Source organism: Mytilus californianus, unplaced genomic scaffold (assembly GCF_021869535.1).
Source record: "Mytilus californianus isolate M0D057914Y unplaced genomic scaffold, xbMytCali1.0.p SCAF_5, whole genome shotgun sequence".
In the NCBI taxonomy this organism is placed as follows: domain Eukaryota; kingdom Metazoa; phylum Mollusca; class Bivalvia; order Mytilida; family Mytilidae; genus Mytilus; species Mytilus californianus.
Window position 1 is genome coordinate 16,356,844 of NW_026262701.1, and position 15,064 is coordinate 16,371,907.

The following is a 15,064-nucleotide window of genomic DNA, read 5'->3' on the forward strand; positions in this document are numbered from 1 at the left end:
CATATATGAATTATACCAAAAGCAAACAAGAAAAGCACAATTTCAAACAAAAGGAAATTAGGAACAAATGTGTTTTTTAATTAAATTTTAGACATTCCAGACAAAAAATTGAAGATAATGTAAAATAATACTCTATCTAGGACATTCTTGTAATTTTAGGACACTGAGAAGACTCCTATTGTGCCAAAAACAGGTATTTTTGTTATTCAATGTTTACTTATTTTGTGTTATATCTCGTCTCACTATGTACCACCTTTGATAAGTATTTATTATGACGATAAATTTTCACTTCTGTTCTCGTACTATGAACAACAAATTTATTTATTTTGTAAAAAATATTTGCATACTAACAACAAAATTATTATATTTAAATTTACCTGTGTACTTTATTTTATTTAATGCCATTTTGTCCAAGGTTATAGTTGTCTTTTTGACATTGTTTTACATCCCCCCTTTTTATTAGTTACCTACCGACGAAGTTGAAGGGGACTTTAGGTTTGCACTACGTCTATCTGTCTGTCTGTCTGTCCATCCATCAGTCCGGCAAATCAGTTATCCACACTTTTTATTTTTGGGATCGTATAATGGTATGATGTCATCGTCTGCTTCATCTACGTCATCTGCGTTGTCTGCATCGTCGTCCGAAGACACATTGGTTTCCGGACAATAACTTTAGTTTAAATTAATGGATCTGTATGAAATTTTTTAAGAAGGTTCAATACCACAAAAGGAAAGTTGGAATTGATTTTAGGGATGATGGTCCCAACTGTTTAGGAATTAGGGGCACAAAAGGGGCCCAAAACAAACATTTTTCTAGTTTCAGGACTCATAATTTCACTTTCATAATAACTTGTGTATAAGTATTTCGATTGCTCTGAAATTGTACAACAATGTTTAATACCACAAGTAGAAGGTTTATAATAATGGGATTCATATTAGGGGTTATGGGGCAAACAGTTTAGGAATTAAGGGCCTAAAAGGGGCCAAAAACAACAATTTTTGTAGTTTCTGGACCATAACTTGTGTGTAAGTGTATGGATCTCTCTGATATTGTACCATAAGGTTCCATATCACAAAGGGAAGGCTGGGATTTAGTTTGGGGGTAATTGCCTCAAACATGTAGGAATTTGGGGCCAAAAAAGGGCCAAAAACATGCATTATTCTAGTTTCCAAACAATAACTTGTGTTAGATGTGTATGGATCTCTCTGAAATTGTACTACAAGGTTCCATACTATAAAGGAAAGATTTGGATCGAGTCTTGGGGTAATTGTTCTAAGGAGGGATTCCAAAAGTCGCGGGGGGTTCCAATTTTTTCAAATTTTGTAAAAGTTTCAAGAAGTAATCTTCAATTGCACAGTATTGCGCAATAGATTTGTATGATCTTTTACCACATTTATTTTATGTCAGAAACCTATATTATGTCAAAAATTTGATCACAATCAAAATTCAGACAGTATCAAGCTTGAATATTATATCCAAATTTGCCCCAACTGTTCAGGGTTTGATCTCTGCGGTTGTATCAGGCTGCACTCGGTGAAGCTTTTTATTTTCTTCATGCTTGAAGATATTGATTTGATATTTAGTGTATTGTTTTATCATGACAAGTTACAGATCAAGTTCGAATTTTGTTCCGGTCTGATGATTTTGTGCAGAGTTATGGTCCTTGGACTTAAAAGATTCACTCAAATAATCAGTTTTCCACACTATTTTTCGTCATGCTTGAAGATATTGATTTGATAATTGGTATATAGTTTTATCATGACAAGTTACACATCAAGTTCGAATTTTGTTCCAGTCTGATTTGATAATAGGTATATAGTATTATCATGACAATTAAGTTACAGATCAAGTTGGAATTTTGTTCCAGTCTGATGATTTTGTCCAGAGTTATGGTCCTTGGACTTAGAAAATTCACTTAAATAATCAGTTTTCCACACTATTTTTTGTCATGCTTGAAGATATTGACTTGATATTTGTTATATGGTTTACACCATGACAAGTTATAAATCAAGTTAGCATTTTGTTCCAGAAGAATGAATTTTTAACCAGTAGATGACTATGTATTGCCATGCAATACTCTCAGAATGCTTGTTTGAAATTGTATTTATATTGTGTCATAGATCAAATTTATTCATTCAGTGTATGTTTACTTGTTTTTGTTAATATGTCTTTTTGATTGAGTTAAGCCATTTCAATTGATATTTTATAGTGTGTCTTTCTATGTTGTAATGTTACACTACTATTTCAGGTTAGGGTGAAGGTTGGTGCCTGTTAAAACGTTGAAACCCACTGCATTTGTTTGCACCTGTCCTAAGTCAGGAACCTGTTGTTCAGTGGTTGTCAATTGTTGATGTGGTTCTTAAGTGTTTCTCGTTTCTCGTTTTTTATATAGATTAGTCCGTTGGTTTTCCTGTTTGAATTGTTTTACACTAGTGATTTTGGGGCCCTTTATAGCTTGCTGTTCGGTGTGAGCCAAGGATCGGTGTTGAAGGCTGTACTTTGACCTATAATTGTTTACCTTTTACACATTGTGACTTGGATGGAGAGTTGTCTCATTGGTACTCATTCCACATCTCCTGATTTCTAATTATATGTAGTTACTGTAAATTTAGATTTTATTACATGCTTATATTATTGCGATTTTTTTAAGAAAGAACAAACATGCGAGATTTATTATTGTATTTCAGGAAAATCTGCATACAAATATATGTATCGGGTATCAGAATGCAAGTGCTTATTATTGTGATTTTCACCCAATATTCGCAATAATAAAAACCTTGCAATAATATCTGAATTTACAGTAAATCTATGGAAAAATATATGATCCTCTAAGAACTGTGGTTGGAAATGATAACTACATTCAATATTTCTAAATATAGAATATATATTCTGTCGCAAAACAATAAAATCCTTAGAAAATTGATCTTAAGGTTCAATTGATATTAAACTTTTGCAGTATGTAACATGACACTAGAAGTTAAGCAAGCAACAATCAATCAGTCATACTATTTAACAATCTATATGGAAATTTAAAACATGACAATATGAGAAAAATATGAAAAATCTTTTAAAGGATGAATAGAAACCAAACTGAAGAGAACAATTTTAAGGTGATGCCCCTCTTCCCTATTTATGCCTTAACAAAGTCAAGATGGAGAGATTTAGGAGTGTTGTATCTTATTTGCTAAAGTCATGATTTTGTCAATTTAAGTTGAAACACTAAAAGCAAGTCAATGATATTTGATATTCAATTGTATTAGCTTTTGCACATCTCATTTTTATGGAGATTATATATATGACCCTGCCTCCTAAGTAAATTGGTTCATTTACTTTGAAACTTGTGCTTAGTTAATATGTGATTAGGTCAGTTTAAGGGAAATCACGTAAGTCAATGTTATTACTAAAATTTGGCGAGCAGTTGAATAAGCACTAGCATATCTGATTTCCATGGAGATTATATGGCCCTATACCCTCAGTCATAGTGCATTGATTTTAGAAATTTTGCATAGATCACATGTTAAAAGTGTTGCCATTTCAATTTCAAATTTGCATAACACTATTATAATGTGTCAATAGTGTATTGAATTATGCTTGATAGCTCAGCTTTCATTTAACAAGACTTCACCAGCTCTTACTAAAACAATATATATGTTTTGAGAGTTCATTTAAACATTATTGTTTAGATTTACCAAACCTCCTGGAATCAGATTTTGATGTCTGGCTGTCAGTTGTCTCTAACTCTTTCAGTGCAATAACTTGAGAACATTTCAATCAATCTTTTTTTCAATTTTAGTGTGTTGTTTCTTGTGGCAAAATGGAGGCCAAGTTTGATGTTGACCATTTTCACTTTTGATATGTTGCTTCTGATGAGAAAATGAAAATCCTGTTCAGTATCAAAAATTTTAACTTCGGTCATTCAGGAGTTATAATGGTACTTGATTGATTAAAAATGGTGCCTATATCTTTTCTGTGTGATGAATTGAGACCTGTTCAACCAATCATTTTTGTTAAAATTTCAATAATTTGTTTCGGATCCAAAAAGAAGGTCAAATGATGTTCATGTTGTTCATGCTAGTAGTCAGGAGTAATGCTCCTTTTTATTGATTTCTAATGAAGAACTGTGCATTGTCATTTCCATTTGATCATGCCAGAACCATGAGAACTGTTCAACAAATCCTATTCAAATACATTTTAGAAGAGGGGCGAAAGATACCAAAGGTACATTCAAACTCATAAGTCTCAAATAAACTGACAATGCCATAATGGCCTAAAAAGAAAAAGACCAACAGACAAACAATAGTACACAAAACACAGCATAGTAAACTAAAGACTGAGCAACACGAACCCCACCAAAAACTGGGGGTGATCTCAGGTGCAGCGTAAGGGTAAGCAGATCCTGCTCCACATGTGCCACCCGTGGTGTTGCTCATGCCAGTACAGACCCGGTAACAATAAAATTGAGAATGGAAATGGAGAATGTGTCAAAGAGACAACAACCCGACCATAGAGCAGAAAACAGCCGATGGCCATCAATGGGTCTTCAACACAGTGAGAAACTTCCGCACCCTGAGGCGGGCTTCAGCTGGCCCCTAAACAAAAATGTGTACCAGGTCAGTGAAAATGGACATCATACTAAACTCCAAAACATATAAATGAACTAAAATTAAAAAACACACAAGACTAACAAAGGACAGAGGCTCCTGACTTGGGACAGGCACAAAAATGTGACGGGGTTAAACATGTTTTGTGAGATCTCAACCCTCCCCCTATACCTCTAGCCAATGTAGAATAAACAAACACACAGCAATACACACAGTAAAACTCAGTTTAAAAGAAGTCCGAGTCTGATGTCAGAATAGGTAACAAAAGAAACTAAGCAAAATGACAATGATACATAAATTAACAAAGGACTACTAGCAGTTACTGACATGCCAGCTTCAGACCTCATTAAACTGATTGAAAGATTATGTCTTCATCATATGAAAATCAAGCACAATCCCTCCAGTTAGGGGTTTAGTTTCATACCATCATAAAATATATGAGAAGAACATAACCCGTATCATGCCAACAACTGGTTTTAGAATAGATATGTTTATTTCCGATGCAAAGACCCTATAAGTGAATTTGGTAGGTCACAATTGGGAAAAGGGGATGGGATTCTATTACGACATTAGGAACATATCCGCTATCATCTGTGAAACGGACATTCCATAAAGGTCAACAAACTCGTGATGGTGTCCGTAAAATTTAAATATTAATAATTTTCACTTTTGCTTTTTAAGTGTTAAGATTCTGGTTTGATTGAAAAATGGCACTTTATATTGTTTTAATGTGAAAACTGAGAACCTTTCAAACAATTTCTTTTAAAATTGTAATATTTTGTCTCAGATGACAAAATGGAGGTAAATTTGATTTTTGATTTTTGTTTTTTAATTTTCACTTATGCTGTTGAGGAGCTTTGGACCTTAATTGCTTTGAGAATAAATGTAATTAAACCTGGTTTAGACAATCATGACAGACTTATGTCCTGATTGTGTTTGTGTCATGCATATAGACTGTATGTAACCTCTTGTTATGGAATCTAAATCTATCTAGTCAATGCTTTAAAACTGAGTTTTCATTGTTCTTGCATATTCCTTCCTGGAACTTGTCTTGACATATTGTATGAGGAATGAATAAGTATTATAATCATATAATCATAGAAATTAAATGAATAACAAAAATTTATACTTTTTGTTTCTATTCACAGTTACAGATAAAGGAGTCAAGAGTTTAGCACCCCGACCTGAGACCAAGATCCCTAAGATAAACCAAACATGTGAGGACAGAGTATCAGAGACCCTTAACAGAAACCATTTGAAATCACAGGATGATGTTGTCCCATTTATATATAATGTGGTGTATGGGCAAGGATTAATTGTTACAGTAAATCTTAAAGGTTATTTTTCAAGTGTTTGTAGAATTTATTTTTTGTATTCATGATATTTAAACTTGTTTTAATAGTGCAGAAAAAGCCAGATGATTTTGAACTGATAAATACATCTCATCAAATCTACTGCTGAATGTGCCTTTTTAAGTAATATGCAACTATATTAGATATTACAAAGTATTGCTAATGTCAACATTAGAGGCTAACTGTTTTGCTGTAAAATGTGAATTTTTGTCTGTTTCTTATCAATGAAAGCCTTCCAGCTTATGACTGCACAGATAAAGAACCACAATAAAAATGTTGTTACTTTTCCCTAAATGTCATGAGATTTTGTCCATTGTTCAAACTCTTTACTTATTATTCTTTCTATTAATTTGAACTACTGGTAGTTAAAAAAAAATACAATAAGACAGATATTAAATTTTGAAAAAAAAAACCACAGAGATAATCATGGATCAAAAGGTATATAAATATTGACCTTTTTGTATGGTTTTTCCATTGTTAAATTCTTGGATTTGTTTTACAGATGAATGTCTAATTAGATTTGTTGAAGACAGATCCTTACCTCCTTTTAGATCGAAACAAGTTTTTGAACAACTTACACAGAGCTGTAGAGGTAAATGATTCTTTTAAAAATTCAAGATAATAATGTGTGTTTAGCAAAAAGTCTTCTCAATATTCACTATGATTTGAAAAAAAAATCCTTAGACTTTTAGACAAAAAAAGGTGATGCATACCTGCTAACCTCTGACACCTTCAATGACGGAAATCTCCTTCTCCGCTATGACAGCTGAGGGGAAGATTTTGCACAAACAATATTTTGAAGCTAAATTTATGACCTGCACACTATTTACATTGACAAAACACCAATTCATAATTTATTTATTAGTTGTTAATGGCTTTGAACTAGCTTTCAGTAACTGCGAGTGCTCTGAGATCTGTAGTTTGTATTTTTTGTGTTTTTTTTCAGGTTTTTATGAGCCTTGTATGAATTTGAGGATTTCAACTTAATCACATACGGGTTAACTTAAAAATAGATGTGGTATGATTGCCAATGAGACAACTCTCCACAAGAGACCAAATGACAAAGAAATTAACAACTATAGGTCACTGCCTTCAACAATGAGCAAAGCCCATACCGCATAGTCAGCTATAAAAAGCCCCGAAATGACAAATGTAAAACAATTCGAACAAGAAAATTAACAGCCTAATTTATGTTCAAAATAATAAAAATGCCCAGAGCCAGGTGAGCTTTCGTCAAAACTTGTCTTCCATTGTCATCTCGTAGTCTGTTAACTTTTACAAAAATCTTCTTCTCTGAAACAACTTGGCCAAATTTAAGCAAACTCTAGTTTTAAAAAATGTCTGATGACCCCACCTTCTATCCAATATGGCCGACATTGCTAAAATTAGAACATAGGGAGTAAAATGCAAGTTTGCCTATTATTTTGAAACCACTATTAATAGGGTAAATCTGACAGAGGCAAAAATGTTAGAATAAGGAGCTCTACATTTTGTCTATTTAGGTCCAAACTGTCAGACGACTTATAGGAGTTATTAGCTTTAAATGACAATTTTATCATTTTAAAAAAATTTTGCCTATTATCTCGAAATATTAAAATAGATGGACAGAAACTTTAAATGGAGAGAAAAAGATCAGCAAGACAAGATCTACAAATAAATTTTCATAAAAAAAAATCCTTTATAGAGTTATTGCCCTTTAATGACAATTTTTTGCGTTATTGCCTAATATCTTAAAAATTATAACAGATATATAGAAACCTAAAAAGCAAATATGATCCATACAACAGGATCTACAAATAAGTCAACTTAGTTGAAATTTTCAGTCAACTCGTTATTAGAGTTAATGCCCTCTAATGACAATTTTTGTCGAGCCTGCGACTTTTGTCGCAGAAAGCTCAACATAGGGATAGTGATCCGGCGGCAGCGGCGTTGACTAACTTCTTAAAAGCTTAATATTTCAGAAGGTAGAAGACCTGGATGCTTCATATTTTGTTTATAGATGCCTCATGATATGAAGTTTTCATCTGTCATATGTCCATTGTCCTTGACCTCATTTTCATTGTTCAGTGATTACTAGAAAAAAAGTTATGATTTTTTTGTAGTGTTAATTTCTCTCTTATTATGAGTAATAGGATAACTATATGCCTGTCAGACAGCTGTTTTCCCTTGACCTCGACCACATTTCATGGATCAGTGAACAAGGTTAAGTTTTCATGGTCAAGTCCATATCTGAGATACTTTAAGCAATAGCTCTACTATATTTGGTGTATGTAATGATTGTAAGGTGTACATGTCCAACTGGGAGGTGTCATCTGACCTTGACCTCATTTTCATGGTTCAGTAGTCATAGTTTAGTTTTTATACGACCGCCAAAAAATTTTTGTGGTCGTATATTGGTATGACGTTGGCGTCGTCGTTGTCGTCGTCGTCCTGCGTCGTCCAAAGACACATTGGTTTTCGCACTCTAACTTTAGTTTAAGTGAATGGATCTCTATGAAATTTTACCACAAGGTTTAATACCACATAAGGAAGGTTGGGATTGATTTTGGGGGTTATGGTACCAACAGTAAAGGAATAAGGGGCCAAAAAGGTGCCAAAAATAAGCATTTTTGTAACTTCCAGACATAACTTGTGTGTTAGTGTATGGATCTCTCTGACATTGTACCACAAGGTTCCATATCACAAAAGGAATGCTGGAATTGATTTTGGGGGTAATTGCCTCAAAATTTTAGGAATTAGGGGCCAAAAAAGGGGCAAAAAACAAGCATTTTTCTAGTTTCATGACAATAACTTGTGTGTAAGTGTATGGATCTTTCTGAAATTGTACTACAAGGTTCCATATCACAAAGGGAAAGCTGGAATTGAGTTTGGGGGTAATTGCCAAAACGTTTAGGAATTGGGGGCCAAAAAGGGGCCAAAAATAAGCATTTTTTTAGTTTCCAGACAATAACTTGTGTTCAAGTGTATGGATCTCTCTGAAATTGTACTGCAAGGTACCATACCACAAAGGGAAGGCTGGGATTGATGATGGGGGTGATGAATCATAAGGGGGTTCAAAAAATTTGGGTGGGGGGTTTGTTTTTTTTTTCCTTTTTTTTCTTTTTTTTTCTTTTAAAATTTTCCATTTTAAGTTGGTTATTTCTGATTTATATTTAAAAGCAAATAATAATGATATGGTAGGAGATACACACCAAACAGGATGTGTAAATTATTATATAATAAATATTGTGCAATAGCAAGAAATTTTCAATTGCACAGTACTGCACAATAGCAAGAAATCTTCAATTGCACAGTATTGCGCAATAGCAAGAAATCTTCAATTGCACAGTATTGCGCAATAGCAAGAAATATCCAATAGCACAATATTGCGCAATAGCAAGAAATTGTCAATTGTACAGTATTGCGCAATAGCAAGAAATATTTAATTGCACAGTATTGTGCAAAAGAAGATACTTCATATAAATTGCTTATTTCTTGACCAATTTCAATGGGGTTTTATTCTTGAATTCTTGGGGTCCTATAATATGCTGAATCTAACCATGTATTTAGTTTTTGGATTTTGGGCCCCATTTTTAAATTGGTCCACTTTGAGGTCCAAAGAGTCCAAAATTAAACTTTGTTTGATTTCATCAAAAATTGAATTAATGGGGTTCTTTGATATGCCGAATCTAACCGTGTATTTAGATTCTTAATTTTTGGTTCCGTTTTCAAATTGGTCTACATTAAGGTCCAAAGGGTCCAAAATTAAACTTAGTTTGATTTTAACAAAAATTGAATTCTTAGGGTTCTTTAATATGCTGAATCTAAACATGTATTTATATTTTTGATTATGGGCCCAGTTTTCAAGTTGGTCCAAATCGGGGTCCAAAATTAAACTTTATTTGATTTCAACAAAAATTGAATATATGGGGTTCTTTGATATGCTGAATCTAACTATGTATTTAGATTTTTGATTTTTGGGCCCCGTTATCAACTTTGTCCACATTGAGGTCAAAAGGGTCCAAAATTAAACTTTGTTTGATTTCATCAAAAATTGAATTAATGGGGTTCTTTGATATGCCGAATCTAACCGTGTATTTAGATTCTTAATTTTTGGTTCCGTTTTCAAATTGGTCTACATTAAGGTCCAAAGGGTCCAAAATTAAACTTAGTTTGATTTTAACAAAAATTGAATTCTTAGGGTTCTTTAATATGCTGAATCTAAACATGTATTTAGATTTGTGATTATGGGCCCAGTTTTCAAGTTGGTCCAAATCGGGGTCCAAAATTAAACTTTATTTGATTTCAACAAAAATTGAATATATGGGGTTCTTTGATATGCTGAATCTAACTATGTATTTAGATTTTTGATTTTTGGGCCCCGTTATCAACTTTGTCCACATTGAGGTCAAAAGGGTCCAAAATTAAACTTTGTTTGATTTCATCAAAAATTGAATTCTTGGGGTTCTTTGATATGCTGAATCTAACCATGTATTTAGATTTTGGATATTGGACCATAATAGGTGAATGTCCAATTTAAAATTTTTATGTTCTTAGACCACATTCATTCTGTGTCAGAAACCTATGCTGTGTCAAATATTTAATCACTTTCCAACTGCAAAGCTGTATCAAGCTTGAATGTTGTGTCCATACTTGCCCTAACTGTTCAGGGTTCGACCTCTGCGGTCGTATCAAGCTGCGCCCTGCGGAGCATTTTATTGTGTTTTGGCCTGTTTTTATACGCCCGTTAACGGGACGTATTATGGTATACCGTTGTCCGTCTGTCTGTCCGTCTGTCCGTCGTCAACATGTCGGACATTAACTCAAAAACACTTTTACTAGTATGCATGAAACTTTATTGAATTGTTTATATCTATTGACGTGAGCTCCCTTTCGTTTTTTATAAATTTCAGATTTACCATTTCTGAGTTTTGGGGTTTTATTCATTAAAAAAGGGGGGATTTTCCAGTTTTCCGACAATAACTCAAGAATGCTTTCACCAACTTGCAAGAAATTTTGGTGAATTGATTATATTTATTTACATGAGCTCCCTTTCGCTTTTTATGAATTTTAGATATTGCGTTTCAGAGTTACAGGGTTTTTATTCATTAAAAAAGGGGGATTTTCCAGTTTTCGGACAATAACTAAAAAATGCTTTCAGCAGTTCTCATGAAACTTTGTTGAATTGTTTATATCTGTTGATGTAAGCTCCCTTTTGAATTTTATAAATTTTAGATTTTACATTTCTGAGTTATAGGGTTTTATTCATTAAAAAAGGGGGGATTTTCCAGTTTTTCGACAATAACTCAAAAATGCTTTCATCAGTTCTCCTGAAACTTTGGTGAATTATTTATAGCTATTGATGTAATCTCCCTATTGATTTTCATCAATTTCAAATATGACATTGAGAAGAAATAGAACTTTATTTGTTTATAGTCTGACAACAGATTTACTTAGTATTGCGCAACAGCACAGTGTATTGCACAACAGCAAGAAATCTTTCATATAACCAATTTAAAGTTCTTTGACTACATTTATTCAGAAACCTATAATATATCAAATATTTAATTACAATCCAAATTCAGACCCGTATCAAGCTTGAATATTGTGTCCATTTTTGCCCCAACTGTTCAGTGTTGGACCTCTGCGGGCGTATCCAGCTGCGCTCAGCGAAGCAGTTTATTCTAATACTGTATGCAAAAGGTCTACTATATTTGGTGTATGGAAATATTTTACGATGTTCATGTCAGTCTGGCAGGTTTTATTTGACCTTGACCTCATTTTCACGGTTCATTGCTCAATGTTAAGTTTTTGTGTTTTGGTCTGTTTTTCTAATACTGTATGCAGTAGGTCAACTATATTTGGTTGATTGAAATATTTTACGATGTACATGTCAGTCTGGCATGTTTTATTTGACCTTGACCTCATTTTCAAGGTTCATTGCTTAATGTTAAGTTTTTGTGCTTTGGTCTGTTTTTCTAATACTGTATGCAGTAGGTCAACTATATTTGGTGTATGGAAATATTTACTGATGTACATGTCAGTCTGGCAGGTTTTATTTGACCTTGACCTCATTTTCATGGTTCATTGCTTATGTTAAGTTTTATACGACCACGGTCGTATATTGGTATGACGTTGGCGTCGTCGTCGTCGTCTGAAGACACATTGGTTTTCGCACATTAACTTTAGTTTAAGGGAATGGATCTCTATGAAATTTGAATATAAGGTTTATAACTACAAAGAGAAGGTTGGGATTGATTTTGGGGGTTATAGTCCCAACAGTTTAGGAATTAGGGTCCAAAAAGGGCCCAAATAAGCATTTTTCTAGTTTCATGACAATAACTTGTGGAACAGTTTATGGATCTCTCTGAAATTATACCACAAGTTTCCATACCACAAAGGGATGGTTAGGATTGGCTTTGGGGGGTTATGGCTCAAACCGTTTAGGAATTAGGGGCAAAAAAGGGAGAAAAAACAAGGGTGTCCTGGTTAATGGACAATTACTTAAGTACAAATTACAGTGTAAGGGAGGTAATTCAAAAACTACTTTGAATTACCTCCCTTACACTGTTTTAAAATACGTATAAAGAATTTTTGTATTGTCATGAGGTGATTAGCTGTCAATTTATTTTTAGAAGTTAGGCCAAATAAAAATATATGTCTGTTTACGGTTACCCGACCAACCCTACTTTTTAGCACAGACCCTAAGTCATTTTATTCCCTTCAAAAAGTGAAGAATTGACTGAACTCGTGTCAAAAGCGAAGTTAGAGTTGCCATTAAAATAAATCATTTGCCTGATACATCTAAATGTTCACAATCGTGAATAAGAAACTCGCGACTCATGTGATGAAATAAACACTTTGCCGCCATTTTTTTCAATGAATAACCAAGGGAAATAATCCAATCATTAAAAATATTGGTAAACTTGGCCCATGGACAACTAGGACCACAGCAAGACGGAGCGCTCGACTCAAAATCATGTCGCAAAAAACAAAATGAAAACATAAAATAAAATGGAAATACCGACCTACCTACCCTATTTTTTTTAATGATGTAACCTTAAACAGACATATATTTTTTTTTGGCCTTACTATTTTAATAATTTTAAAAATGCTGATTAAGGTAAATTAATTTTAGCTATGATTATGTATGTCATTTTCTATTTTAAGACTTTTATGATGTATTTAAATGGGTTATTATGGTTGCAAACTCCATTAGAAATTTGAATTGAAATTATGACCATGACTGAGGGAAAGAATTTTTTTTGGAAAAAAAGGGGGGGAGGGGGGGGGGGGGTTAAAAAAAAATTAGGGGGGACAATTTTTTCTCCTTAAGATTTCAGAAATCAAAAAGAAAATCCTTCAATTTTTTTTTTTTGAAAAAAAAGGGGTTGGGGGAGGTCAATTCGCAACTGCATAGTGTATTGCACAAAAGCAAAAAATTGAATATAAATTCAAATCATTTATCCAATTCTAATTTATTTGACTTCAGTTATTCTGTGTCAGAAACCAATTTGTCAAATATTGAATTACAATCCAAATTCAGACTTTTATCAAGCGCGAATATTGTGTCCATTTTTGCCCCAACTGTTCAAGGTTGGACCTCTGCGGTCGTATCCAGCTAGCGCTGCTCTTGGCGAAGCAATTTATTGTGTTTTGGTCTGTTTTTCTTAAACTTTAAGCAATCGGTCAACTATATTTGGTGTATGGAATGATTGTAAGGTGTATATATGTCTGTCTGGCAGGTATCATCTGACCTTCATCTCATTTTCATGGTTGATTGGTCAATGTTCAGTTTTCCTGATTAACTTTTTTTCTTAGATACCTTAAGCACAATAGGTCAACTATATTTGATGCATGGAATGATTTTAAGGTGTACATGTCAGTCTGGCAGGGTTCAAATGACCTTGACTTCATTTTCATGGTTCATTGGTCAGTATAGAATTTCCATGGTTTGGTCTGTTTCTTTTATACTATAAGCAATAGGTCATCTTTATTCTGTGTATGGAGGAATTGTATTAAAGGTGTACATGTATTTCTGGCTTGGTTTATCTGATCTTGACCTCATTTTCTTCGATCATAAATGTTAATGTGATACTTGTAGTAAAACTTTATATGTAGGATTATCAACATAAAATCAATGGTCAGTATAGTAGGCGAGACATTTCAGCGTGTGCACTTGTTACCAATTGTTTGGGTTTTGGCTAATATCTTTAAATATAAACTATAATAGATAGATAGAAACTTAAAACCACAAAAATGAACAGCAAGACAAGATCTACAAATAATTGAACATGACCGAAACTGCTTTTCAACTCCTTATTGAAGTTACTCCCCTTTAATGACTTAATTTTACATTTTTAGCTCACCTGGCATAAAAGGCCAAGTGAGCTTTTCTCATCACTTGGCATCCATCATCTGTTGTCGTCCGTCATCGTCCGTCGTCGTTAACTTTTACAAAAATCTTCTCCTCTGAAACTACTGGGTCAAATTAAACCAAACTTGGCCACAATCATTACTGGGGTATCTAGTTTAAAAAATGTGTCTGACAACCCTGCCTGCCAACCAACATGGCTAAAAATAGAACATAGGGGTAAAATGCAGTTTTTGGCTTATATCTCTGAAACTAAAGCATTTACAGTAAATCTGACATAGTTAAAAATGTGCATCAGGTTGTGATCTATCTGCCCTGAAATTTTCCAATGAATCAGACAACCTGTTGTTGTGTTGCTGCCCCTGAATTAGTAAATTTAATGAAATTTTGCAGTTTTTGGTTATTATCTTGAATGTAATTATAGATAGAGAGAAACTGTAAACAGCAATAATGTTCAGCAAAGTAAGATCTACAAATAAGTCAAACATGACCAAATTGTCAATTAACCCCCTTAAGGAGTTATTGCCCTTTAAAGTCAATTTTTAACAACTTTTCGTAAATTTTTGTAATCTTTTACAAAAATCTTCTCTGAAACTGCTGAGACAAATTTAACCAAACTTGGCCACAATCATCATTAGGGTATTTAGTTTAAAAATGTGTCTGATGACCCCGCCTGCCAACCAACATGGCTGACATGGCTAAAAAAAGAACATAGAGGTAAAATGCAGTTTTTGGCTTATTTTTCTAAAACTAAAGC

At 33.5% G+C, this 15,064-nt stretch overlaps 1 protein-coding gene across 1 annotated transcript in view; it reads left to right on the top strand.

Moving 5' to 3' along the window:
* LOC127701867 (uncharacterized) overlaps positions 1 to 15,064 on the top strand; it is a 159,237-nt gene that overhangs the window by 14,966 nt on the left and 129,207 nt on the right. The window contains exons 5-7 of the mRNA XM_052205840.1: positions 160 to 193; positions 5,751 to 5,939; positions 6,457 to 6,546. Coding sequence (XP_052061800.1) covers positions 160 to 193; positions 5,751 to 5,939; positions 6,457 to 6,546 — 313 coding nt within the window. The remainder of the gene's footprint in view (positions 1 to 159; positions 194 to 5,750; positions 5,940 to 6,456; positions 6,547 to 15,064) is intronic.